The sequence below is a fragment of the Selaginella moellendorffii genome, unplaced genomic scaffold (assembly GCF_000143415.4).
Source record: "Selaginella moellendorffii unplaced genomic scaffold, v1.0 SELMOscaffold_179, whole genome shotgun sequence".
NCBI classification, from domain to species: domain Eukaryota; kingdom Viridiplantae; phylum Streptophyta; class Lycopodiopsida; order Selaginellales; family Selaginellaceae; genus Selaginella; species Selaginella moellendorffii.
Genome location: NW_003314439.1, coordinates 3,337 through 29,855, shown reverse-complemented (window position 1 = coordinate 29,855; position 26,519 = coordinate 3,337). Strand labels below are relative to the sequence as shown.

General features: G+C 48.0%; 8 protein-coding genes across 11 annotated transcripts; 6 read left to right on the top strand and 2 right to left on the bottom strand.

Annotated features, from left to right (window-relative positions):
• Window positions 1–539: 539 nt before the first annotated feature.
• Window positions 540–1,898, top strand: LOC9636604 (putative pentatricopeptide repeat-containing protein At5g52630). Its single transcript, XM_024667562.1, has one exon. It carries the CDS (start codon window positions 540–542, stop codon window positions 1,896–1,898), a length of 1,359 nt encoding a protein of 452 aa, XP_024523330.1.
• LOC112343679 (pentatricopeptide repeat-containing protein At4g33170-like) lies at window positions 1,604–4,164 on the top strand. Its single transcript, XM_024667555.1, has 2 exons — window positions 1,604–2,002; window positions 2,056–4,164. Exons 1-2 carry the CDS (start codon window positions 1,966–1,968, stop codon window positions 4,125–4,127), a joined length of 2,109 nt encoding a protein of 702 aa, XP_024523323.1. The 5' UTR covers window positions 1,604–1,965; the 3' UTR covers window positions 4,128–4,164.
• An 18-nt stretch (window positions 4,165–4,182) lies between these two features.
• Window positions 4,183–7,033, top strand: LOC112343678 (pentatricopeptide repeat-containing protein At3g62890-like). 2 transcript variants are annotated; one of them, XM_024667554.1, is made up of 3 exons: window positions 4,183–4,295; window positions 4,692–6,822; window positions 6,905–7,033. In XM_024667554.1, the coding sequence occupies exons 1-2, from the start codon at window positions 4,256–4,258 to the stop codon at window positions 6,794–6,796; spliced, it is 2,145 nt and encodes a 714-aa protein (XP_024523322.1). In that variant the 5' UTR covers window positions 4,183–4,255; the 3' UTR covers window positions 6,797–6,822; window positions 6,905–7,033. The 2 variants fall into 2 exon arrangements, with proteins under 2 accessions (XP_024523322.1, XP_024523321.1); XM_024667553.1 differs by having other exon boundaries at window positions 4,692–6,826.
• Window positions 6,990–8,261, bottom strand: LOC9637023 (translocon-associated protein subunit beta). Its single transcript, XM_024667556.1, has 6 exons — window positions 8,036–8,261; window positions 7,755–7,853; window positions 7,576–7,684; window positions 7,409–7,480; window positions 7,312–7,317; window positions 6,990–7,255 (listed from the first exon to the last, which is right to left on the bottom strand). Exons 1-6 carry the CDS (start codon window positions 8,209–8,211, stop codon window positions 7,139–7,141), a joined length of 579 nt encoding a protein of 192 aa, XP_024523324.1. The 5' UTR covers window positions 8,212–8,261; the 3' UTR covers window positions 6,990–7,138.
• Window positions 8,262–10,076: 1,815 nt separating this feature from the next.
• On the top strand, window positions 10,077–12,002 carry LOC9636603 (probable cinnamyl alcohol dehydrogenase 7/8). Its single transcript, XM_002993954.2, has 6 exons — window positions 10,077–10,241; window positions 10,316–10,429; window positions 10,500–10,727; window positions 11,029–11,314; window positions 11,409–11,562; window positions 11,630–12,002. Exons 1-6 carry the CDS (start codon window positions 10,153–10,155, stop codon window positions 11,830–11,832), a joined length of 1,074 nt encoding a protein of 357 aa, XP_002994000.1. The 5' UTR covers window positions 10,077–10,152; the 3' UTR covers window positions 11,833–12,002.
• Window positions 11,842–13,672, bottom strand: LOC9637022. Its single transcript, XM_002993936.2, has 8 exons — window positions 13,557–13,672; window positions 13,406–13,472; window positions 13,131–13,341; window positions 12,959–13,038; window positions 12,830–12,905; window positions 12,605–12,757; window positions 12,320–12,501; window positions 11,842–12,253 (listed from the first exon to the last, which is right to left on the bottom strand). The coding sequence occupies exons 1-7, from the start codon at window positions 13,612–13,614 to the stop codon at window positions 12,364–12,366; spliced, it is 783 nt and encodes a 260-aa protein (XP_002993982.2). The 5' UTR covers window positions 13,615–13,672; the 3' UTR covers window positions 11,842–12,253; window positions 12,320–12,363.
• A 38-nt stretch (window positions 13,673–13,710) lies between these two features.
• Window positions 13,711–19,834, top strand: LOC9637021 (DExH-box ATP-dependent RNA helicase DExH7, chloroplastic). Of its 3 annotated transcripts, XM_024667558.1 has the most exons (35): window positions 13,711–13,946; window positions 14,000–14,102; window positions 14,156–14,334; window positions 14,383–14,424; window positions 14,472–14,504; window positions 14,552–14,702; window positions 14,748–15,142; window positions 15,194–15,415; window positions 15,479–15,593; window positions 15,651–15,824; window positions 15,874–15,941; window positions 15,992–16,114; window positions 16,164–16,250; window positions 16,313–16,413; window positions 16,466–16,523; window positions 16,574–16,639; window positions 16,691–16,773; window positions 16,829–17,009; window positions 17,057–17,212; window positions 17,262–17,363; window positions 17,421–17,573; window positions 17,630–17,734; window positions 17,784–17,924; window positions 17,974–18,063; window positions 18,110–18,166; window positions 18,215–18,298; window positions 18,351–18,449; window positions 18,502–18,636; window positions 18,684–18,754; window positions 18,809–18,863; window positions 18,909–18,998; window positions 19,049–19,264; window positions 19,334–19,426; window positions 19,482–19,604; window positions 19,692–19,834. In XM_024667558.1, the coding sequence occupies exons 1-35, from the start codon at window positions 13,716–13,718 to the stop codon at window positions 19,761–19,763; spliced, it is 4,254 nt and encodes a 1,417-aa protein (XP_024523326.1). In that variant the 5' UTR covers window positions 13,711–13,715; the 3' UTR covers window positions 19,764–19,834. The 3 variants fall into 3 exon arrangements, with proteins under 3 accessions (XP_024523326.1, XP_024523325.1, XP_024523327.1); XM_024667557.1 differs by having other exon boundaries at window positions 18,809–18,998; XM_024667559.1 differs by lacking the exon at window positions 13,711–13,946 and having other exon boundaries at window positions 14,009–14,102; window positions 14,170–14,334; window positions 18,809–18,998.
• A 991-nt stretch (window positions 19,835–20,825) lies between these two features.
• On the top strand, window positions 20,826–21,847 carry LOC112343680. The gene is made up of 2 exons (XM_024667560.1): window positions 20,826–21,209; window positions 21,266–21,847. The coding sequence occupies exons 1-2, from the start codon at window positions 20,849–20,851 to the stop codon at window positions 21,514–21,516; spliced, it is 612 nt and encodes a 203-aa protein (XP_024523328.1). The 5' UTR covers window positions 20,826–20,848; the 3' UTR covers window positions 21,517–21,847.
• Window positions 21,848–26,519: the final 4,672 nt, after the last annotated feature.

Here is a 26,519-nt window from a genome sequence, read left to right as displayed (position 1 = left end):
TCGCCAACGTTTGTGTGGAGGATGTGGACCCAGAACCGGCTATCGTCACCTCGCACTTGCAACCTCGTCTGGCCATGTCTGTATGACCAGTCCTGGTATCCGATGGAGGCATCCATGGGCAGCGTCAAGGCGGGAAGGATGCACTGAAGGCCGGTGACCGGGTTGCACACTGCGGCGCGGAAGCACCAGTCGAAGTCGTCGAGGAGGCCGCAGATGAGGCCTGAGGGCGACGAGGACAGTGGGTGTAGTGGCGAGGGAGGAGCGTGTTAGACACCACGGCAACCAGCTCCTCGTCTGGGTACCAAGTCAGCAGGGGCCATTTGTGGCTTCCCCATAGCAAACACCAATCTACTAAAATTATATGTTATCTCCACATTACTTCATTAGTTCACGTGTCGTTTAAAGTTTGCCTACCCTAGATTCGTGTGGAATGTTCTATTTGAAACTATTTCTCGCCCTTTACCTCTGTTTTTAGGGCTCTTCCCTTACCTTTAGGGTCCTTCCTTTAACTCTGTTTTTAGGGTTCTTCCGCGGGTTGGATGCTCCGGCGATGGGCCGCGGCCGCGGCATGCAGGACTAGAGCGCGATTGATCGCTGCCGGGAAGCTCGAAGAAGACGAGGAGGATGACGATGCAGGGAATGCGCGGAGGAAGAGCCGTGGCGAGGATTTCCGGGAGCTTCAGGAGTTTCTCAGGATCATCGATGCCAGGGACGAGCCGTTCGATGTGGATTCCTATCAGCACGTCTTGCAGCTGTGCACGCGGCTGCGCGCCATGGCCGAGGGCGCCAGGGTCCACGATCACATCCGGCGGAGCCGGATGGAGGCCGAGCGATTCGTCGGCAACGATCTCGTCTTCATGTACGCGGCATTTGGGAATCCGGGCGAGGCGCGCCGGATCTTCGATGGCCTCGGCAGCCACAACGTCCTCTCCTTCACCGCGATCATGCGCGCCTATGTCACGGCCGGGGATCCAGACGAGGCGCTCAAGATTCTCCACCTCGCGCGGCTCAAGGCGTTCAAGGCCGATCCGTCGATGCTCGCCATGGCCGTGGAGGCCGCTGGGATGAAGCGCGATCTCTCCCTGGGGCGATTCTTCCACGACACGATCCGGCGCTGCGGGTATGATCTTGACGCCGGGGTTGCGATCTCGCTCATCGGGATGTATTCCAATTGCGGCGAGATCGAGGCCGCCGTCCAGGCGTTCGATCGCGTCAAGAGATTTCACAGGGTCTTGGTGTGGAACGCTTGCCTCGAGGCGTTTGCCAGGAACGGGGATCTATCGCGGGCGCTGGGGATGTTTAGAGTGATGATCTTGGAGGGAATGCCGCTCAATCCTTCCAGCTTCCGGATTGCGCTTGGAATTTGCCGCAGCGCGGAGGATTTGTCGATCGGGAGGTTGATCCACTCGTGCGCTAGCAGCAGCAGCTGTGATCTCCGCCGCGATCTGGCAGTGGAGCTCGTAAGGATGTATGGAATTCGCTGTGGATCCCTCGACGAAGCCGTGGAGATCTTCCAGAGGATTCATAAGAAGGATCTCCAGGCTTGGAACGCGATGATCCGGGCCTATCTCACTCACGGACACCGGATCAAGGCGCTCGAGGGATTCACGCGGATGTGTTTGAGCAAGATCGTCCCGGACAGAGAGAGCTTCCTCCTGGCGCTGGATTCCAGCCCCGGGCTCAAGGATTGCAAGATGATCCACGCGCTGCTGGTGAGGAACCGGGTGGAAATCTCCGACGCCATCCGCGAGAAGCTGGTTGCTGCCTATGGATCGAGCCGGCCGGGGCGAGATGGGCAGAGGGCGATGGCGAAGATCCACGAGAGAATCCTTGGCTGGGATAGGGAGAAGCGCGAGGAGGAGAGCTACGTCTTTAGCTTCTTCGACTTCCAGGACTAAGTCTCGGGTTCGAATCGCCAGGCGCGGGGCCAGGGTTTATGAAGAACCCTAAGGGTTTTTCCTCGCGATGAAACGAGCGCGATCGACTGCTGCTGGGCTGCTGGGTAAGATCACGAGACTCCAATTGGGCTGCATTGTTACTGATTCCTCTTTCCAGGGCGATTTCTCCGGCAGTGCCAGCAGCAGCAGGGATCGAGAGGGGTCTCGACTGGGCCAGAAATTCTCTCTAGTCCACTGATCTCGACTTTTCTTCCTGGAGTGAAGTATGGCACCGCGAATGTCCTGGCGGAGCAGTACAGGATCCAGTCCCAGACCGCGGGAAGCAAGCTGGATCATCTGGGTGATCGACTGGAGGCGTTTCTTCGAGCTCCAAGCAGCGATGTGGTCTCCTGGACGAAAATTCTGGCAGCTTGCAACGAGCACAGGGACTACATTGGAGCTCTGGACCTCTTCGATCGGATGCGCGAGCAAGGCGTGGTGCCGGACAGGATTTGCTTCGTGACGGTGCTCGACTCGGTGATCGGGCTGGGAGATATCGCGCAGGGGAAGAGAATCCACTCGATGGTACTGGATCGCGAGCTCGAGAGAGATTCGATGGTCGGGACCGCGGTGGTGAAGATGTACGCCAGGATCGGAAGCATCCAGGACGCTTGCCGGGCGTTTGATCGGATCGACCAGCCGGGAGTGGCGGCATGGACTGTTCTCGTTGGAGCTTACTGCCGGCTGGGGAGCTTCAACAGCGTGATGCAAATCCTGGAGAGGATGGAGGCCGAGGGAGTGAAGCCCAACGAGGTGACGTTCATCACCATCCTGGATACTTGCAAGAACCTCGCGCTGGAAGATGGCAAGAAGATCCAGGCGCTGGCGAGCGAGCAGCAGCAGCGCAGCCTGGACGCCAGCGCCAGGATCGGCACTGCAGTGATCGGGATGTTCTCGCGGTTCTCGAGCATGATCCTGGCGAGGGAGGCGTTCGACAAGATCTCGCAGAAGAGCGTCGCGGCTTACACGGCGATGATCGCCGGCTACGCGAACAACAAGCAGCCGAGGGAGGCGTTGGCGATCTTCCAGGAGATGATCCGGAGGAGGGTGGCGGCGGACAATCTCGTTCTCGCGGTGGCGATCAGCGCCTGCGCGAGCATCCCCGATCTAGAGGAAGGGAAAGCTCTCCACTGCTCGGCGATGGATCTTGGCCTCCACCGCGACGACGTTGTGAGGACCGCGCTGGTGGACATGTACTCGCGGTGTGGATCCATGGAGGACGCGAGCGCGGTGTTTGGCGAGATCGAGAGGCCGGATACAGTAGCGTGGTCGGCGATGATCGCCGCGCTGGGGCGGCACGGCGATCCTCGCGGCGCGGTGGCGATGGCGGCGAGGATGCAGCAGGATGGGTGGCGGCCCAGCGGCGCGACGATGGTGGGCGTGCTGGCGGCGTGCGCGCACGCCGGGATGATCGAGGAGGCGGTGAAGTTCTTCGTGGATATGGCGGTGGATCACGGGCTGGCGCGCGAGAGGGAGCACATTGGCTGCCTGGCGGACGCGCTGGGGAGGAGAGGAGAGCTCGCGCTGGCGGAGGAGCTCATCCGGGCGATGGCAGCGGAGGAGTGGGACGAGAGGATCTGGCACTCGCTGCTGGGGAATTGCCGGAGCTACAACGACATGGAGCGCGCGAATCGCTGCGCGGACGTGATCATGCGGCTGGATCCAAAGACTGATCCTCTGGGCGGTGGCGGGATGATCACTGGCGGAAGAGCTCCCGCGAGGTGGGAGGATGCCAAGCGAGTGAGGAAGCTCATCGCGGCGAGGGCGATCAAGAAGGAGCCCGGGAAGAGCATGATCAGCGTCAAGAACAACGTTCGTGGCTTCGTCGCGGGCGATCGATCGCATCCTCACACCAAGGAAACGTATGAGGAGGTCCACAGGCTCACCGATCTGATCAAGAAGGAGGGATACATCCCCGACACGAGGTATGTTCTTCACGATGTTCCGGAGGATCAGAAGGAGAGATTGCTGTGGTATCACTCCGAGAGGCTGGCGATCGCGTATGGATCGATCACGACGCCGCCAGGGACGGCGCTGAGGATCATCAAGAACTTGCGAGTTTGCGGCGATTGTCACACCGCGACGAAGCTCTTTGCGAAAGTGATGCAACGGGAGATCATCGTGAGGGATAACAGGAGGTTTCATCACTTTGCGAAGGATGGGACGTGTTCTTGCGGAGATTATTGGTAGCCTAAAGGTTATAAGATCTTTCTATTTGAAACTCCCACCTAGGGTATATCTTTATCGCATAAACCCTAAAACGCCGCGTTCCAGGGTTTTAGGCGAGGGTTTTAGTCGCGAGAGAGGGCGCCCGGGCAATGAGGCAGGCGCGCGGCGCGATCAGGGCTGGCTTGCGAGGTATGTGTGCCGCTAGAGCTTGTAGCGCACTGTCCAGGTTTTCTTGCCGGGATTGTGATGGAAATAGGCGGTGCGGGCAATGCCTGCTGCTGCCAGGGTCGATTGGCATGGATTTCGAGGTCTAGAGGATGGCCAGTGTCGCATTCTAGCGGAATGAAGCAGCATTTGCTTGTAGATCTTCCATTTCTAGCGTTTCTTACCGTGGGCACACGGATTTCCTTTGCTTGCTCTACCACTTTGATTTCCTTTGCGTGCTCTACCATTTTGATTTCCTTTGCTTGCCCGTTTTGATTTCGTTTGCTTGCTCTGCCATTTTGATTCTGTGCTACCATCTTCTAGAAGTTCTCTAGATTTTTCAAGTTCTAAACGTTGGTGTTCTTCGTTTGGATTTTCCAGGATGGCGCCAGTGTATGCAAGTCCAATTTCCATTCCAGCAGACGATCAGGCAGGCCAGCGCCGTGGCTGTTCCAGCCTACACTCCTCCGCCCTTGCCGACCGTCAGGCAAGTCAGTGGAGTGCCGCCGCCAGTTTACACTCCACACACGGCTCCCATTCCTCCGGGGATGTGGGGGAAGTTCTTCATCATCCCCCGGCACATCTCCGAGGAGCCCGCGGGTCGCAAGCTTGCAGAACTTGGAAGTAAGATCGACGCGTTCTTAAAACTTCCCAACAAGGACGTTGCGGCCTGGGCACAGATTCTAGCAGCTTGCACCGAGCACCAGGAATACGTTGACACTCTCGACCTCTTCTACTACATGAGGAGAGAGTCCGTGGTTCCGGACAAGGCTTCTCTGCTCGCTGCAATGGAAGCTGCGGTGGGACTGGGTGATGGCGCGGAGGCGAGAAAAGTCCACTCGCTCCTCGTCGATGGTGGTTTCGACTCGGATCCAGAAGTCAAGTTTGCGGTGATGAGAATGTATGCAAAAGTTGGCAGCATCCAGGAGGCATGCAATGCTTTCGACAAGATCGAGAATCCAGATGTGAAGGCTTGGACGACGATGCTCGAGGCCTACTGCCGGCTCGGGAAGTATAACGCGGTGCTCCAGATCTTAGATGTGATGGCCAAGGAAGGAGCGCCGCCGGACGAGGATACTTACGTTCTCGTCGCTCAGAAATCCAGGAACATTACAGTGGATGAAGCCAAGAAGCTCCAGAGGCTAGTCGAGGAGAAGATTGGGCTGAGCGCCAAAGTCGGGACCGCGATCATCAACATGTTCGCGGAGAAGTTTGGAAGTATGATCCTTGCTCGGGTGTGCTACGACGCGATCGAGGACAAGAAGGTGTCCGTGTTCTCGGCAATGATGAAGGGATACCTGGCTCTCAACCAGTATAGGGACGCGATCGACATTGCTCACGACATGCTGGAAAAGGGGGTGGAGCCTGACGTGTTCGCTCTCGGCTATGGCCTCACGGCCTGTGCCGGAGCGCGAGAGGTGGAAGAAGGCAAAGCTCTGCACTACACGGCTATGGAGTACGACAAGCACGAGGACATCTTCGTGAAGAACGCGATGGTTAACATGTACTCTCGCTGCGACTGCCTGGACGAGACCAAGTTGGCGTTTGAATCATCGGAAGAGCACGACGTCGCGGCCTGGTCCGCGATGATTGGAATCCTGGGAATGAAGGACGAGAGCGATCGAGCGCTCAAGCTGGCCAGGATGATGCAGCAGGACGGGGTGATGCCGGACAAAGTTACGTTCGTGGACATCCTCACGGCGTGTGCTTACGGTGGTCACCTCCAGGAAGCTGGCCGCTACTTCAAGGACATGAAGTTCGACTATGGACTGGTCCCGGAGATGGAGCACTACGTCGCTCTGGTGGACACGGTTGCGAGGAAAGGCTACCTCCAGGAGGCCGAAGACCTGATCCGGATGGTGCCGCTCCAGGTGAACGAGATCATCTGGTTCGCGCTGCTCGAGTGCTGCAAGTCCCAGAACGATGCTCCGCGGACGCAGCGCGTGGGCGAGATCATCATGAAGATCAACAACAAGCTTGATCCGCTGGGAACCGGAGCTCACAGGGTGGCGGCGAGATGGGAGGAGGCCAAGCGCGTGAGGAAGCTCATGACGGACAGGGGGATCAAGAAAGAGCCCGGCAAGAGTATGATCAGCATCAAGAACACGGTGCATGGGTTCGTGGCCGGCGATCGCTCGCACCCGCACACGAGGGAGATTTACGCCGAGGTGGACAGGATCACCGCGCTGATCAAGAAGGATGGATACATCCCCGACACGAGATACGTTCTTCACGACGTTCCAGAGGACAAGAAGGAGAGGCTGCTGTGGTACCACAGCGAGAGGCTGGCGATGGCTTACGGACACATGAACACGCCGCCGGGGCAGCCACTGAGAGTGATCAAGAACTTGCGAGTGTGTGGAGACTGCCACACCGCGTCCAAGCTCTACGCCAAGGTGATGCAACGAGAGATCATCGTGCGCGATAACCGGCGGTTCCACCACTTTGCCAAGGATGGGACGTGCTCTTGCGGTGACTACTGGTGATCCAGGGATCAGCTTCGTCCAAGACTGTAGGTAAAAGTCTCTCTTTTCTTCGTTGTTCTTGACATATTCACTCGCTTTCTTCTAACTTCGCGTCTTTTTGTTTCGCAGTAAGGCAATTCTGCGCTAGCTCGCAATAAACTGGCCAGTGATAGAGAGCTTTCATAGAGAGACTTTAGCTAGTTATAGTACTGTGTAGGAAAACAGGACTTAAATTCAAAGTGGTGTTTTTTCAGGTAAGTTGATGGTCACTCATGTCAAAACGCTCAAGAGCTTGAGTTTTCCCGAGAGGATGTGATGGTGCTTGCTACTGAGAGTTTTGAGATTTTCCTCATACTTGTTTTCTTAGCGGCGCTTCTTGCTCTTGGACTTTTTGGAGCTGGAAGGAGCCACCATCAGGTACACGAAGATCCCCACGATGGAAAGCACCGACACAAGAGGGCCGTATTTCAACGCGATGTTCTGGACGGGAAGAAGTAAGGTGTTAGAAAAGCTCCAGAGGAACGGAAGAAATCTACCTTGATCTGCGTGTGAGATTGTTGTACGGGAGACAATCGCAAGTAAGCAGTACTTTAGTAGCAGAGGACGAGGACCAGAAAAGCTTTAAAAACTTACGAAATCGTATTTGATCCCACTTGGTTTGTCGGAGAGAGTGTCCAGCGGCGGCAGTGGAGTAGACCATGCTTCCTGATTGATTGATCATCACAATGTACAAACCATCACGACGACGAAAATTCCAAGACAACGAATGCTCTCGAAGTTATCATCTCTAGAACACGTACCTGTAGCGCTGATTTGGCCGCCACGCGATACTTCACGACCGCGGGAGCGGCTTGAAACGAACCCTTGGTTTTGGGCTCCAAGACAAACGAATGCTGCAGGGACTTTCCACTGCAAAACAGTGTGAGTTCTACAAAAAATTCCAAGGAGAAGCAAAAAAAAAACAACCATTGAAACTTACACTTCTAGCTTCTCCCATGCTGTGGATGTGTCCCCGGACACGACATTGAAATAAGAACTGGGCCACGAATCGTCGATCAAGCTCACATCATACGCTGTGCTGCAAACGTTCCAATCGTAAGAATCTGGATAGCGATCAAACTCTATCCCAGGGCAGAGAATTTCTATCAATCAGTGCAAGAAAGCAACAAAGTCATGCAATTCAATCCAATCAGATCGAAAATATAATCGAGCAATCCCAGGCCGATTCCTCCAACCTAGCTCAAGGTTTTTCTTACTTACGTGGATCCCGCGTTGTGAACGACGAGCGAGACAGTGATGCGCTCCGATCCAGGCTTCAATCGCTTGATCTGCACCTCCTTGTGCAGGAGAAGGAATGCGCCACTGCTGGCATCCGCGAGCGCTCCCACGGCGCCGAGCAGCGCCACGAATGCGAAGACGAGGGCCGCTCCAGCCATAGCTTAGCTCGCCACAGTCAACAAACCCCTAAACTCTCTCGGAGCCCTAAGAACTGCCGAGATCCCAGCCGTTCGCCATTCAACGCTCAGGATTGGGCTTCCGTTAAGTCTGTTTTATGTTTAATCTTAAATAAAACACCCCTCCAATTTTCCCGGACTCCGAGTTTAGATACTTGGAGACACGGACGGCTGCGATCTGCCCATCCGCGCATCTGGCTGACACGTGTCAGTTACCAACGTTAATGTTTGTGCCCGCTCGGGCAGCCCAGGGCGTGGGAGGAGATTTTTGACGGGTTCTTTTATTTTACGGGCAGCGCGGGCAGCTTCGTCTTCCTCCTCCCGGCTATGGCGTCGCGGGCCTTGTAGCTCAAATCCTCCCTTTTCTCCCCATCCGCGCGTTAGATCTCGGTTTTTTCCTCGCATTTGGCAGCTCGGGAGGCCGCGAGTGGTAGGGTTTAGTGAGGGTTTTGCTTCGGCGGCTATGGCTACACTGGATTGCTACTCTTCGTCTTCTCTTTGTTCCTCGTCGTCTTTGTTCCTCTTCGTGGCTTCGTGTTTCCTTGCTGAATGGCGCTTGAATTGAAAGACTGTTTCTCTCCTGACGATCCCGGTTCTTTGCAGGCCAGAAAGAAAAACATTCCTTCCTTAGATCTCTCTTTTGTGTTCTTCTAGCAGCGATTCGTTTCCATGGCGCTGGTTGGAAAGAGGCTTCTGGAGCTCCGAGGCATCGATGGAACAAGGTACTGTAATTTCTTCTTCCCAGATCTTCTCTAAACGATTCTTTTCCAGTTTTCCAGCGGCAATCTTCTCCTCGCTTCCAGGTGAGTTTGATAGAATAGATCAAAGTTTTGGTTTCTATGATTGTTCTTACATAAGAAACTGTGACCATGAGAATTTTTTATGCCTTTCTTTGCAGATGACGATACTAGCATGGGTCCAGACATTTCGGAGGTATCAGTCTATCCATCTATCCTTGAGTTCTTTAGCGATTTAACAACGATTTCTTCTTTGATTCTTCCCAGGAGGAACCATCTCTGTCATCATCGAAGCTAACGGAGGACAACGATGGAGAAGAAGAGGTAATCCACAGTATCGGGCTCTCGATTTGATTTTAACTTTGATCGGTTCATAGACTGGATCCGAGTGTGAGGTGACCCAAAAGGACGACGAGGACGATCACAGCGACGAGGACGAAGACAATGGCGGGCGCGAGAGCTCGGACGTGGACGACGGTGGCAAGAACGACGACGACGAGGATGGCGATGGCGGCGGCGGCGGCGGCGGCGATGGGGAGGAGGAAGCCGGAGGGGGCGACGACCCAAGCTACGAGGAAGAGGAAGGAGAAGAGGACGAGGAAGAAGAAGTGGAGGAGGACGATGGGGATGAGCCCTACGAGGAGGAGGAAGATGACGAGGAAGACGAAGAAGACGAGGAAGATAACAATGACGAAGACGAGGAGCCTCCCAAGAAGCGAAAGAAGTGAAACGGGCAAAAAGGAGTTTAGGGTTCTTCCTTTTAAGAGACAATTTGATTTAGGGTTTCTTAGCGGATATTGTCAAGAATATGCTTTTTTAAAAGTCTGCCCTAAACCCTAAGTAAACCAGATTGAAACAAAATTCGTTCTTAAGTTTACTTTTCTCGGTATTCGCTCAGCACCCATTCGCTAGCAAGAAAAGTTGACAACGTCTTACTTATATTGACAGCTTCTTACTTAGGCCTAGTTTCATACTACAAATTATGCTTAAGATTGGTAGGTGGGGTGACGGCATTTTGACCGAAACCATTATCAACGGTGGCGATGCGCGGGAGGCCGACGGCCAGGATGCGCCCTTGGACAACACTATAAAAGTTTTCGGCTGGGGGGGAGCTCTCGAGAGGTGAGCGATCGATCGTTTGGATCGAGCGAGAAGGATAATCCCGAGTGAGAGAGAGAGAGAGGAGATGGGCAGCCTAGAATCGCCACGAACAGCGCACGGATGGGCCGCGCACGACGGCTCCGGCATTCTCTCGCCATACGAATTCCCTCTCAGGTTTTTTTCCTTCCATTTCCCTGTCGAGCGCGAGTGGATCGAATTGGCGAGATGAGAATTTCGTGCTCTTGCAGGGAAGTGGATCCCGATAGCGTGGAGATTAAAGTGCTCTACTGTGGAATCTGCCACACCGATCTCCACCAGCTCAAGAACGACTATGGAATGTCGCGATACCCAATGGTTGCCGGGTATGAAATCCTCTTTCTATCGAATTCCTTGCGAGAACTGATCGATCGATGGAATTGGGTTTGATTCCAGGCACGAAGTGGTGGGAACCGTGACGAAAGTCGGTGCCGGCGTGGAGAGATTCAAGGTGGGCGATTGCGTCGGCGTCGGATGCATCGTTGGTTCTTGCCAGGATTGCAATGCTTGCACCGGGGATATGGAGCAGTACTGCTCGAAAAAGCGATGGACCTACAACGATGTCTTCCCCGATGGCGAGCCAACTCAGGGTGGATTTGCCGATCTCATGGTTGTCGATCAAAGGCAAGAAGAAAAATCCTCCTTTTCCTTCCAAGTTTTGTTCTTCAAGTTCTTCCCAGACTTTTCCAGCGAAAGAGTTCTCCAAGTTTCCTCCGACAAAGTTCTAAGTGACAAAGATTCGGTCGAAAGTCTTCCAAGTTCTTGTCACGTCGCCGCTACCAAGTTTTCCCAAAAGTTCTTCATGCCGAGACCCATATTCTCGTCCCCACTTTCATCCCCTGTCTCTTTCACTGTTCTTGAGCTCCATAGCTTTTTCCTGCGAATTCTTCCTCGTTCCTGACCGGGAGCTATCTTTTCTTTCCAGATTCGTGGTGACCATTCCAGAGGGACTGTCACTCGACGCCGCAGCTCCGCTTCTCTGTGCCGGGATCACGGTCTACAGCCCGATGAAGCACTTTGGAATGACCGAGCCTGGAAAGAAGTGTGGTATCCTCGGTCTCGGCGGTGTCGGGCATATGGGAGTCAAGTTCGCCAAAGCATTCGGTCTCCACGTTACGGTAATTAGCACTTCTCGCAGCAAAGAGAAGGAGGCCCGAGAAGTTCTGGGAGCGGACGACTTCTTGGTCAGCACTGATCCGGAGCAAATGGCAGTAAGTTTTCTCGTCTCGTCTGGCTCGAATTCTTTTCTTGTCTCTGCTGCTTGATGCTTACCTCTTTCTCTGGATGTTTGTATTTTACGATCAGGCTGCTGCTCAATCCCTGGATTATATCCTCGACACCATTCCAGCTCCTCATCCGCTGGATATGTACTTGCCTCTCTTGGGAATGAATGGCAAGTTCATTCTCCTTGGAGTTGTTCCGGCACCTCTACAGTTCGTGGCTCCTAATATCCTCCTGGGTAAGAACGAGAGAAAAGTTTAAATGGTTTGAGAGAGACAAGAAACTTACTTGTGGCTTGTGTCCAGGACGACGTATGATCGCCGGGAGCTTTGTCGGCAGCATGAAGGAGACGCAAGAGATGCTGGAGTTTAGCGCCGAGAAGAAGATCGAGTGTATGATCGAGACGGTAACTTTCGACTACATCAACGAGGCGATGAAGCGGCTGGAAAAGAACGACGTCAGATACCGATTCGTGATAGACGTAGAAAAGTCGAACAAGAGCGCGTGAAAACAGTCACACAAAGAATGAAGACAGAGATACACACACAGATCATACACACACTTACCATGCACAAGGAAACAAGAGGGTGGTGTTTCAATTCAACGACGACCGAGTTATAGTATCTTACTGTACATCGATCGATCTGTTTGGAATAAATCCAAGAAACTAGTCTGGAATTCAAGGAATTAAAGAAAAAAAGAGTCAATATCCACAGGCTGGTGAGCGGCACACAAGCAGAGTCACAGGACGGGAAGGTGTGAAGACAACCCAACACTCTTTGTTGGAAAATGACAGCACGTCTCAGTCAAGCCACGAAAGCACGACTCCTCCAAACTAGACCTTAACCACGCAAAATGCAAAGATAATGAAAACTAGTTCGTACCTTGAGGACCCGTTCTGAAAGGCGATCATGCGCTCACGCTCGCTTCTGAGTGGAGCAAAGTGCGTTACACTAAAAGATTCAGGGCCCAGTGATGAAAGCTGAAAGGTATACCTTATTTATATTCGCAGTCGTGTGTCGTGTGTCGGTAGCTACACTCATTCTTTGGCCTTTTCACTGCTGTCTACGACCTCGTCTCTCTTGTTCTTCTTTACCTTGTGCAAGAACTTCTCGTCCCATGTCTCAAACTCGTTGTTTGTGGCTTCATGTTCGAAGTCTTCTGGCTTTTCTGCATGCTGCAAGTGACGAGCAAGATGTTGTTTAGGCAAGGCGAAGCGAATTTAGAACAAAAGAAGAAGCAGAAGACATTTTTGTGACTAGCTTCTGAAAAGTTCTTACGGCGGATTGCTCGGCGAGATTTTGTAGCCTCGAGAGAAGTCCAGTGCCCCGGTCCCGCAGCTCTTTTATTCTGGTTTTCTCAAACAGCATCCTTGTGATGTTCTCCTTTATCTGCGCTTCTTCCAAGCTTTGGTTGTTCACAGCAATCTCAAGCTGGAGCCCATGGAGAGAAAATATCAAGCTCTTTTGTAAAAGAAGAAAGGATAAAAACGACAGCCGACTGACCTGGACATGGAGTATACATGCGAGTACACTAGCTAGGGGTAACCAGCTATCATCTGTCGACAAAGACATCCCACTCCTGCATCGTTTTCAATCACAAGTCAGCGAAGTAAACTAAGGACAGGTTCTCACTTGAGGTAGGGAGCAAGATAAACTATCGAGAAGACGAGATATCTTCGTTTGCTTGTATCAAGCCACGCAAATACCCATGCCTAGTAACAAGACAGTTAAGTTCATAGTAAGAAAAGAAGAAGACCTTCATAAGTTCGATAAAGAAAAACAAAGAACGAACAAAAGAGATTACCAGCCAGTCGAACAAAGGAATGAAACTTATAATCCCCATTGCTGCGTAGCGAACATCGTCTGGACCAAAAACACTGCCATCGGGCTTGGTTTGTCCACTTGGTAGAACCAAAGAGCTCAAAACACAAGCACCGATTGCCACTGCGTAGGGAGCGTCCTCTTGTAAAACAGCCTTCCATTGTGCCTTGTCTACGTTTTTCTTCCATGTAGAACTAGAAGAACGAACAAAGAAAAAGATCGAGCTCGTAGTCCTTAGAAATCGAAGAAAAAATCTACCTTAGTTTGCCTAGATTGTGCAGAGGACGAGCTTGGATTCCTGTTCTAAGAGATTTAACTCCTCGCGCTGCGAAATATTGCTCTTATTTCAAGCGAAGCGATCGAACGATCGACGGAGGATTGCAAATGCGGCGAGAGAAATCTTGCTTACCTGATAGATTAGAGCAGACGAGATGCCGCGATGGCGTCGCGAGGAAAGAGCTCGCCATTTCTCCCTCCTCGTCCTCCCGCGACCTAAAAACAAAATCGCTGTGCTCCACTGGTCGTGCGTTCGATACTCTTCCCCAGCAAATATTGAGTTTTAGGGTTTATGCCAATGGCGCCTAAGCAGAGAGGCGTGGCACTGGTGCGTTTGTCTGCAGAGGAAGAGAAGGCGCTCTCTCGGATCGTCGGTAATGTCGCCTCGAAATCAAGCTCCAGCGGCGGCGAGATCGTCGATAAGAAGCAGGCTGTGAAGAAGCTGAGGAAGATTTATGATAGTCTAGGGAATGAGGGATTCACTGCTGAGCAGATCGAGCTTGCTCTAGCCGCCATTCCGCTGGTAAGCTGAGAAAACTTCTCATTTTTTAAAAAAAAATTTGTGATTTTTTCCAGAGCAACGCTACATTGGAGACCGCATTGGATTGGCTTTGTCTTAATATTCACCCGAATGAGCTGCCTCTAAAGTTTAGTACCGGATTCTCTGTAGATGATAAAGGTGGAGCCTTTCAAATTTTCTTTGCCTTGTCGAGCTAAATGCGTTTTCCCCAGGGGGTTCTGTCCAGGTCTTGGCATCATCTCAAGGCGATTCAAGTAAATCCTCCGAAAGCATCAGAGAAAAGAGCGATTTTACAGATCTCTTGCAACTTAATGCCAAGGAGAAGCGAAAAACCTCAGAGAACGATGCTGACAAAGATTGGATACGGCAATATGTTGCTCAACAAGAGGAGGTACGGTAAGAGATCGTTTTTGTGAATGCGTTTAAGCTGTGACTTCAGGAGGAAGAAGACGACAGTCAGAGCGATCTTTCAGACTGGGAGGTACTGCTTGAATGTTTTGCCTGTCTTTCTAATTGTTGAAAGAACAGGAGCGCGTGGATGGCAAATTTTCCCGACATAGAGTAAGTGCTTTTTACGTGTAACAGCGTCTAATATATTTATCACGTAGAACAATCCACTTGATTCAGCAGAGAAAATTGCACTGGCATTTGTATCTGCAAAACAAGCTGCATCAGAAGCCAAGGCGAGAGAAGACAAGCAACGTCAGAGCGAGGCAGGGAAGACCATTAGAGATCTCAAGGAGAAAATGCTTTCACTTGGTATGAGGTTTTACGCACGAATACGGCTGACGATCTTCCTCTCAGGGCTAAATGAAGACGATTTAGTTTCTTCTGTGGAGGTTCGAACGGCTTCAAGTGATCAACCGATCGAGGATGAAGCGACTTCAGTTGACCAACCGAGCGAGGATCAAGCGGCTGCAAGTGTTCAACCGAGCGAGGATCAAGTTGCTCCGATTGCTACTATTGATCAAGAAAGCTCGCTTGTGGACGCTGGCCGTGCTTCTGAGAATAAGCAACAGCTGACGGAACATTCTGATGATAAAGCCGTGGAAGACGAGGAAAATCTAGGTGGAATGTTTGACGAAGAATCTGCGCAAGCTGTGACCATTCCTCAGACGCTGCTCAAATTGCAAAAGAAAGAGGAGATCAAACCCTGGGGAATGAAAGACTCCCGTGGTGACAAAAGCAAACGTAAAAAGGTAAGAACATAACGTTCTCCTTTTTTTACTCACGGTGCTTCTCTGTTAAAGGCAGTTAATGAACCACAGAAATTTCCACGAGCAATTCTTCAACAATATTGCCAGAAAAATGGATGGGAAGCTCCTAAATTTGAAAAGCTAGCTGCTCAACAAGGTGCTTACAACTATGCGATAACGGTATTCCGTCCAAGAGTGGGACGAGGAAAACAAAAGAAAGGCGGCGGTCCAGTAACGTTTAGTTTTCCAGACGCGGATCTTTTCAGCACAGTTTCGGTTTGTTTTTCACTTCTTCTCAGTAGACCTGCAACTATTTATGGTGTTCGCTGTCTCGTTCAGGAGGCACAAGATGCTGTGGCCACTTGGAGCTTGTTTTCATTATTTCCCGAAGCACCTATATACCTTGAGTTGGCAGAACCTTTTCGATCAATGTGGCTACGTTGGCATGAGCAAGGTGGAAGTTTCTTATGTCCTTCCATTTCTGTGAATTATATCTACGTTTTATGTGCAGGGAAAATGGCAACGGAAGGCAACACTGAAACTAGAGATGATTTTATCAGCTCTCTTCTTGAGTCTGAAAGACCAAGAGTTTCTCCTGACGAGGCTGTACGTACTACGGAGAGCACTTCAAAACCTTTCCAACCGCCTGTCATCGTTCGTGAGCGCAAGAGTTTCAGGCAGACAAGTAAGTCCATGTTACCAAGAGGATCTGGCTAACACACGAGTCCTTGCAGATCATGACGCTGTCAGCAGTCATTTGAAGCTCATTCAGGAAAGAAAACTGAAAGACAAAAAATATCAGGTACAGGTAGCTGTTTATGTGCCTCAATGAAATTGGTTCTGTGGTGAAAGGCAATGCTGTCTGCGCGTCATTCACTACCTATAGCGTCAGTTAAAGAAACAATTCTCCAACACTTGATTACGAGCAATGTTCTCGTAGTAAGCGGTGAAACGGGAAGTGGGAAAACCACTCAGGTAATGACTTCAATTTGTAAGATAAAGAGTTTATGCATTTTTAGTACAGGTGCCACAGTACATCTTGGATGATATGATCGCTGCCGGTCAAGGTAGCTCATGTAAAATCATCTGCACACAACCTCGTCGAATTGCTGTAAGGTTTTGTGTTCTTGTTAAGCTATAGAGCTGATAAATGCGTTTGTGTTTGTTTACCAGGCTATTTCAGTTTCTGAACGAGTGGCAAGTGAGCGATGCGAGGCAGGACCCGGGGAAGCAGGAAGTACAGTGGGATATCAAGTTCGTCTGGATGCTTCATGGTAATGGTAACTTTTTTTTATATGATTTCGGCTGGAACGACATGCCTTTCAGGACTGATGACACACGCCTTTTCTTCTGCACAACGGGTATATTGCTTCGGCGGCTTGCGGTAAGTCTGCGTCGTTCATGGGGAGTTTCTAACTCCGTTAAGAGTTCTAGAGTGACCCAGACCTTTGTGATGTTTCACACGTTGTTGTCGACGAGGTGCACGAACGGACGGTTTTGGTACGTGTCTTATGGAAGTTCCCCATTGTTATACCTGTGTTTTGGTTTCAGGGTGACTTTTTAATCAGTCTGTTGCGAGACTTAGTGGCAAAGAGAAATGAGGACAAAATGAACCCACTTAAAGTGATCCTGATGTTAGTGTACACCGCGTCATTAGAGACATTAACATTCTTTTTTCGCTTGATGCAGGTCTGCGACACTGGATGCTGACAGATTTTCTCAGTACTTTGGAGGTTGTCCTGTGGTGGTTGCCACAGGCCGCACTTATCCTGTGCAGACCTTCTACTTGGAGGATATATACGAGAAACTGGAATATCGTCTCTCATCTGATAATCCAGCAGCATTGCAGAATTATTCATCACATGATAAGGTTCATAAAAACATTGTAAGCAGTGTTTGGCTAATGCTATTCTGCAGAGGGCTTCTCAAAATGTGGTTGACAAGAATAGAGGACGGCAAGATTTGGCCCGCATGGGATGGGGTGATGACCAGATACTTGAAAGCAGGCCGGTCAATCCCCTCTACGAAGAATCACATTATCGCAAGTATTCCGAAAACACTCGGAAAAATCTGGTATGGTTTTTGTTCTCTCTATCTCTCTCTCTGAGTTTACCTGCATTAGGCGAACGTCAATGAGGACGTGATTGATTATGAGCTTCTCGAAGATCTGATCATGCATATAAATGAGACGGGAGATCCTGGTGCCCTTTTAGTGTTTCTTCCAGTGAGTCCACCTGGTTTCTTACCGTCTCTAATTTTTTCTTTGTTGTTTTGATGATAGGGAATGCCTGAAATACTTCAGTTACTTGATCGTTTAATGGTACTGAAAACATTCAGTGGTCCTGCAGCTGAGTGGCTTTTGCCGTTGCATTCCTCGGTTGCTCCAGCAGACCAGCGAAAAGTTTTTCAAGTGCCTCCACGTGGAATTCGCAAAGTAAGAAACCGTTTTGTCCTGCAAGTTACCCTGTCATTCTAACAATTGCATTGTAGATTGTACTGGCCACGAATATTGCAGAAACAAGCGTGACAATTGAAGACGTTGTTCACGTCATAGATTGTGGAAAGCACAAAGAAAATCGTTTTGAACCCCGACGGGTAATACCTGGCACCAGTGCTAAGTCTCATACTGATATAGCATTTGTAGAGAATGTCGCGCATGATGGAGGCCTGGATATCACAAGCAAATGCGCGGCAGCGCAGAGGACGAGCCGGACGAGTGAAAGCTGGGAACTGCTACTGTTTCTACACAGAGAATCGTTTCGATAAACATATGCGTCCATTTCAGGTAATGCAATTTTTCTTTGACCCTCTGTTATTTGATGCGAGCACTTCAGCTGCCGGAGATGCTCCGTGTTCCTTTGGTGGAACTCTGTTTGCAAATCAAGCTTCTTTCTGTGGAGAATGTGGCTTCGTTTCTTGAGAAGGTATGTGTCGTTGCTTTCACAGAACAACCTAATCTGGTGCCAACAGGCTTTGGATCCACCCAAGACTGAAGCTGTCGAAAGTGCACTGTCCATTCTTCGTGAGGTAGACGAATTTCTCATATTTTTAAGCATGTATTGATCTGATACGCAGGTTGGAGCGCTCACAGAAGAAGAATATCTTACTCCACTAGGCAGTCATTTAGCAGCACTCCCAGTGGACGTACACATTGGCAAGGTAGCAGCACTGTTACATTGTTTCTGACTGAACTAACTTTACTTCCATGTAGATGTTGCTGTATGGCGCACTCCTTGGCTGTTTAAGTCCAGTTTTAACCATAGCTGCTTATTTGAGTCACAAGTCACCTTTCGTCGCCCCTCTTGGTCAGGTATTCCATTCCACAAATCATTTTTATGCCAGCTGACCCCCTCCACGCACAGAGAGATGCTGCTGAACGAGCTAAACACGCATTTGGTGACACAGCAGCGGAGAAAAGTACTATCGCGTCTGGTAGACAGTCTGATCACCTGGTCATTGTTGCGGCTTATGAAAACTGGAGACGGCTCGTTACTCAGGTTTTAGCTTTCTACATCTTCCTTTGTCTCATCAGACTTGCTTACAGGGAGGCGCAAGGGCTGCAAGACAGTTTTGTGATGCGAGTTTCTTAAGTATGCCCGTGCTAAACATGCTGAGGTAGCTCTAATCTTTTAAGAAAAATTGATAAACTACTGGCATCGTGTTGTGCAGGGAAATGCGACTGCAGTTTGCCAAGCTTCTGAGAGACATTGGCTTCATTTCCAAGGTTCCGGCTTTTCAAGTTTCTTATCATTGCAACTCGTTTTTCCAGGTCGATTACCGGGCTGCGGACATTGATAAGTGCCTGGACGAGATAAACCAGCCGTTCAACCAGAATGCTCAATCTGCATCAGTCATCAAGGTTCTAGTAGCACCATTTCTTTTTCCATAAGCTCTGGAAGTTTTTGGCAGGCTGTTCTTTGTGCGGGACTCTATCCCAATGTGGCAACGATGATGGAGGAAAGTGTCAAGGCGGGACACGCAAACGCCCTCAATCAACGCGCTGGTCTGGCGTCGGAAAAGAATCCGCGGTGGACCGATGGCCGCCGTGAAGTCTACGTTCATCCTTCCTCCATAAACTCTAAAGTGAAAGAGTTTCAGCACCCGTTCTTGGTGTTCCACGAAAAGGCAAGTCCCTCTCTTTTTTATTTGTCCAATTTCTCCGTGACAAGATCTCGCATTGCTTCTTCATTGCAGGTGGAAACAAGTAGAGTTTATTTGCGAGACACAACTGTTCTCTCTCCCTTTGCGCTTCTCCTCTTTGGTGGCTCCATCAAAGTCCAACACCAGGTATTGCAGGGATGGAAATATTCGCATGTAATCTCTTACTGGGTTTAAATCACAGGTTGGATATGCGACTGTTGATGACTGGATGAAGATCGACGTTCCAGCGCGAACTGCTGTGCTCTTCAAAGAGCTGCGGTCTTCACTGGATTTGCTACTCAGCGAGCTGACCAAATCACCTCAGGAAAGAACCTTTTGATGCTTCTAGCTTTTTTCCACATTGTCCTTTTGATTCCTCTATCTTACGATCACTAGATCTCTTTCTTTGCAGGGATTGTCATCAGCTCGTGGAAAAGAAGTAGTAAACTCGGTGCTCAAACTTCTCGTTTTAGTGGAGCAGTGATCAGGTTTAATTATAACTAAACTCGAATTATAAACAAAAGGAACAAAGTTTACACCCTCCCTTTGCGCTTCTCACCAGGTAGTTCTGAGATAGAAATATTCGTGTAAGGTTTAAATCCCAGGCTGTGGATGACTGGATAAAGATAGAGCTCACCATGTCATGGTTCCTCGACCAGGTTAAGTTATATTTAATAAGCTTTATTATAACTAATTTAAAATTTATATCAGTTAGCAGAATTGATTAATTAATGAATTACAGCTTAAATTTAAGATATTTTCTTAATTAGAGCCAGTTTGTATTCCCTTGTTTTTTTTAATCCTCCACCATGATCCCACATGAAGCATAGAATCGTCCTCTATGGCCCTTTTTTGGGCATACATAGTAACAATTACGCACTAATTACATACCACTTTATCGAATAAAGTTTAATAGTATAAATAATAATGGGAGAATAAAGTTCACTCCTTTTCGTGGGCAATGCGAACAATGCGGCGGGGGCTGATGCTTCCTGTTGCTGCCAAACTAGAAAACTTGAATCTGGACAAAGATAAAAGAAAGAAAAAATTAAAAGGGACAGTTCTGTTTAAATCAATACTTAGCACTAGCAGTAACTTCGTTTTCCTCCTCTCCATCAGGGATGTAGCTTTCTTCTTCGTCTTGAGAGAAAAAAAGAAAAACTTGCTTCTTAATCTTGATATGTGCTGTCCCACCTGGACAAATCCCCAGAATCTAAACCGGATCTTGGCCATAGCCGGTGAAGCTCCGCCTATGCTGACAGGGCGCCGTCAAATGCCACGTGGAAGGAGAAAGGCGGCCGCCAGAGCTTACCCATTAGTAATGTGGATAGGCTCTCCATCCTTCCAAATCGTCTGTGATATCAACATGTATATTTGCTGCAAGTGGTATGGGACCTCTAGGAAATGCTTTATTTTAGAAAGAGATTCCATCTTGTAGGGTTATATATTGTCAGGGACCTCCACATTTTCTCTGTCAATCGATTGAACCAATATAAAGACCAGACCATGGCGAAGCAATTCACGAACGATTCTCCAACACCCGACCTCTTCTTCACTCATTTGTAAACCATGGCTCTCTTCCTTCCTTCCTACATTGAGATCTACAACAACACTTCAGATGTCTACATGGTCCAAGTGGAGGAAGACAAAATTTTCTTCAAATATGCCAAGTGGGTAGTAACAGCCTTTGCTGTGATCTCCACCATAGTTGCCACCGCTGGAGCAGCATCTCCTTTGGTAGCCGTTCTAGTAGCAAATGGAGTTGTAGAAGTGGTTGGGCTCTCCACTGCAGCACTCCTTGCAATTACTTCAGCAGCTGCAACCATTTCTGGGATTTCATATGCTAGTACTGCAGCTGGTTGGGCATTGAGCACTGTCATCTTCTTCCAGGACAAGTTAAGAGATGAAGGCTACGTTAAGATTCTTCCAGGTATATTCTACTCCTTGCAATCAATCTAAGTACCTCACAAATGGACATTATTTTAGGTGAAAAACATAAGTTCCAGGTGATTGGGAATGGACCATTTGGCTGGAGGCAAGCCAGTTGTCGCAGGATCCGTGTCAACCCTTATAACAAAGAAGAGGTGGTCATGGACACAGTTTATATGAGGCCAATCTTTTCAGGGGCTTTGCCATTCACTACCCGCGAGCATAACATCCAATACTGGATTGATAAATGGGGGCACGAAGACTATACTGTAATGCGTTTAAGCCAGAAGAGCCGTAAAGCTATTTGATCGCCTGTGACCTCAGATGAAGAGTACTATTACTAGTATATTATTTATTATTTAGTAGTAACAGATAGAACATAACACTCACCGGCACGGCAGGAAGATCGACCCAGCGCCCTGCCCAAGGGAAGAGGACAGTTGCATACTTGAATCATGCTCATGGGAGGTTGTGTAAGACCATTGTAAATAATATATGAATGAATGAAGGGCAATATTCATTCATTAGCTGTTTACACGGTCTTCCAAAGAGCATGAAACTTCTCTCTTCGTGATATGTTTGTGCCCAAGCTCCACTCCCCATAAATCCAGAGCGAGAAGCAACTCCATTGCCACTTAATGGAAACTATTGTGGTGGAGCTGACACACAAGTCGCCCACATTCTTGCGAAGACGCAGTCGTGGCCGCAAGACTCTATAGCATCATCGAGCAGGATCAATGCCAAGGCCAATCCGAGTGAACATATCGTAATCAACGGGACTGCCATCCTCTACTTCTTGACCATCAACGAGCCGCACGAGCTCCTTTGCCACGTGGAGGCCCGCCGAGCCCAAAAAATTTACAGCATGAAGACGTGAACAAAAAAAATCCTAGAGCTCTCGGAGGTGAGCCTGGCTCACCCCTCACTTGGAGCACAATGCCAGAATTCGCATTTCTGGGGCAACATGATCGCTGCCGGTCAAGGTAGCTCATGTAAGATCGTCTGCACACAACCTCGTCGACTTGCTGTAAGGTTTTGGGTTCTTGTTAATCTACATGGAACGACATGCCTTTCAGGACTGATGACACACACTTTTTCTTCTGGCATATTGCTTCGGAGGCTTGCGGTACGTTTGCGTCGTTCATGGGGAATTCCTAAGCTTTCTTAGAGTGACCCAGGTTGTTACGAACGGACGGTTTTGGTACGTGGCTTATGGATGTTCCTCATTGTTAAACCTGTGTAGGGTGATTTTTTAATCAGTCTGTTGCGAGACTTAGTGGCAAAGAGAAACGAGGACAAAATGAACCCACTTAAAAGTGATTCTTATGTTAGAGACATTTTCTAGTCCTGTGGTGGCTGCCACGGGCCGCACTTATCCTCTGCAGACCTTCTATTTGTCATCTAGCAGCATTGCAGAATTATTCATCACATGATAAAGTTCATGTAAGCAGTGTTTGGCTAATCTTATTCTGCAGAGGGCCTCTCAAAATGTGTGACAAGAATAGAGGACGCCAAGATTGGATACTTGAAAGCAGGCCAGTCAATCCTCTCTATAAAGAATCACTTTATCGCAACTATTCTGAAAACACTCGGAAAAGTCTGGTATGGTGTTTGATTTTCTCTATCTCTCTCTCTGATTTTATCTGTATTAGGTATAAAATTTCCTTTTCAAGATGCTTAGCACTGGGCATGTGGGTATCTTCTTTGTGCTTTCGACAATCTACTTGTTTCTGCAATTGTTTGTGGCCAATACAATCTAGAATGACATATGGTAACTTGCAGAACTGAAAGCCAATCACCACTGAGTGTTTTGGGTACCATTAAACGATCGAATAACTGAAGTATTTTAAGCATTCCCTATCATCAAAACAGCAAAGAATGGTAAGAAACCAGGTGGACTTACCGGAAGAAACACGAAAAGGGCACCAGGATATCCCGTCTCATTTGTATGCATTATCAGATATTTGAGAAGCTCATGGATATCACAAACAAATGTGCGGCAGCGCAGAGGACGAGCCGGACGAGTGAAAGATGGGAACTGCTACTGTTTGTACACAGAGAATCGTTTCAATGAACTCATGTGTTCATTTCAGGTAATGGCGTTTTTCTTTGACTCTGTTCTTTGATTCGAGTACTTCAGCTGCCAGAGATCCTCCGTGCTCCTTTGGTAGAACTCTGTTTGCAAATCAAGCTTCTTTCTGGTGGAGAACTTGAGAAGGTAAGCGTCGTTGCTTTCACAGAAGCACATGTAATGTCACAACATTACATGTAAGCACATGTAATGTATGTAATGTCACAACAGGCATTGGATCCATGCAAGACCGAAGCTGTGGAGAGTGCACTGTCCATTCTTCGCGAGGTACAGAAATCTCTCATACTTTTAAGCATGTATGGAGCGCTCACACAAGAAGAATATCTAGATATTCTTCTTCCGTGAGCATCTACATGGAAGTAACGCTATTTTCCATTAGGCAGTCATTTAGCAGCACTCCCAATGGACATACACATTGGCAAGCTAGCAACACTGCTAAACCGGTTGTTTCTCATTGAACTAACCTTACTTCCATGTAGATGATGATGTATGGTGCACGGCTCATTTCTCAGGGTTTAGCGTTCTACGTCTCCTCTTGCAGGGAGGAGCAAGGGCTGCAAGACAGTTTTGTGATGCGAGCTTTTTAAGTATGCCCGTGCTCAACTAGCTCGAATCGTTTAAGGAAAATTGATAAACTGGCATCGAAATGCGACTGTAGTTTGCCAAGCTTCTCAGAGACATTGGCTTCATTTCCAAGGTTCCAGCTTTCAACCTTTCTTTGCTTGCTTTCCAGCTTTCATGTCATGCCTAGACCTCGAGGTCACTGCTGTTAGCATGTTGGGCCAAGGACGAGCTTCTAATAGCACCATTTTCCTTCCATAAGCTCTAAATTTCTGGCAGGCTAACATTCTTCTGTGTGGCAACGATGATGGAGAAGAGTGTCACCAACGCCCTGAATCAACGGTGTGGCCTCGGAAAAGAATCCGCCAGAGTGAAAGAGTTTCAGCATTTCCTCGAAAAGGTAAAGTCCCTCTCCTTTTTCTCTGTGACAAGATCATGCATTGCTCCTCCATCGCAGGTGGAAAGAAGGTCGGTCTATTTGCGAGACCTCTCTCTTTAACTAAGGTATCTTCGACTTTGGTTAGCTTAGTTATTAGAAAGTTTGAATGATGATTCACTTTTACTTTTTTTTAGCTTTGTCCTTTTCAATTGCTCCATCATGCTGTCTCTCTCCTAGTGTAACAATCATTGATATTAGACGGAGCAAGTGAGGAGGAAGAAACACTATGGATAAAATGCAATAAAGTGATGATCACACAATAAACCTTTTCCTGGTGTGATTTTAAGATAAAAGATTGAAGACCCTAAACCCTAAACCAGTGTTTTCATTTTGATGCAAAGTTTAGGTTGAGATGAACCCTAAATTAAAAATAATGTGTACATATATGTATAAAATAGTGGTCTGAAGTTACACATTTAGGGCCACGTGGCAGAAATATGAATTTCTACATCCGATCATTGAGAGGAGCAAGAGATTGCACGAACTATTGCGGATTATCAAATCTCCCCACATAGCCCGCCATAGCCACACGAAATTTGTGATGAAATTGGAAGGGCAGGCAAAAGAAAAGAACGTTTCGAATCACGATTGAAAGTATGTTTATCTTTCGGGAACATGCCTTAAATTGCTTGGAAGAACTTGAAGGATTGGACTGCTCCTGGCGGTGCCTGGCTTCCCGTTCAGCCAGACTTGTGGGAGGGAATCAAGGGCGCTGAGGAGAAGCAGGAGGCCAAGGGGTGGTGGAGTGGGCATGGATTCGAGGACGGAGGGAGTTTTATAAGATCTGTAAGTTTCTGGCAGGCTGTTCTTTGCGGGATTCTATCCCAATGATGGAGGAAAGTGTCAAGGCGGGACATGCCAACAGGCGTCGAAAAAGAATCTGCAGTGGATCGATGCAGATTAAGTTCTGGGTTTACGTCAAGAGATAGACTCAAAGACTTGCAGAGATCACACATTGTTTCTTTATTGAGGTGGAGGTTTATTTGCGAGACACAACTGTTCTCTCGCTTTGCACTTCTCTTCGGAGAGTCCAACACCAGGTATCAAGCTGAGATAGCATCTCTCCCACATTTTTCTTTTGATTCCTCTCTTGCCTTCTAACTAAGATCTCTTCTTTAAAAGAATTTTGTGGAAAAAAGTAAACTCGTTTATTTAATAAGAAAATGTAAGATATTTTCTTTTACTTATCATTCATGCACTAAAAATATTGAGGCTAAAAAATTATAAATGAACAAACTTGTCTTTTGAGCGTTTATATAGTTATTATCCATTACTAGAAAGTTAATATTACAGTTATTTTGAAATAATAATAGTAAAACTAAATGTATAATAAAAGTCAAACTTTTAAAAAGTTAAAAATTTAGAAATAAAATATGTTATTATAGTTTTCAATAAAAATAAAAATCTTAATGTGTGACATACTATGGCTATGATGTTGTATACTATTATTAGTGTGTGGGATTTTAGTAGTCAATCTGATTGGTTTTAATTCAAATCACTCGCTTCTGTATAATCAAATATGCAGATTTTTATATTTTATGCATTCACATTGGTGGAAATGAAAGGTAGCTCTAATTATCCTTGAAAAGTGCTTGGATTTATGTTTTTGGTTTAGATATAACTTTTGCATCATTTAAATCTTTGTTCTTTAAATAATTTTTCATTTTCTTCTCTTTTCTTTTACTTATTATCATTTATTTTCATGGTAGAGTAATAGGTTCCTCCTCTTTTGATTCTAGAACATCAATTCATGCAATTTCTTAATGCTATACAATTACAATTAAACAATCAAACTCAAATGATAGTGGCATTTATGGTGTGTGACGTAACTCCTCCTACTTTTGTTACCAATCCTTGTATCTGGCTAGAATTCTTTTATGAGAATCCGTGGGATGATATATACCATTAATTTGATCACTTTACAATGATTACTACCTATCATTTTTAAAATGATGTATAGTGTTTGCATGAGTTTCCCATATATCCCTAAAAAATAGCATTGTAGTGGTACAATAATTTGAGCATAGCAACCCATATGGATTGGAGCTTTTTCTTAGACATCTTGCAGTGTACATTTGGATATATTGATGATTACAATAATGCCTCTAGCAATTGTATTATTTTTGTCAAAAATTATTTGAGTTAATAATGCAATTTGATGTTCACTTCCAAAAGCCTTTTGCTTCATGTGGAGCTATATATATTAGAGTACATCAAAT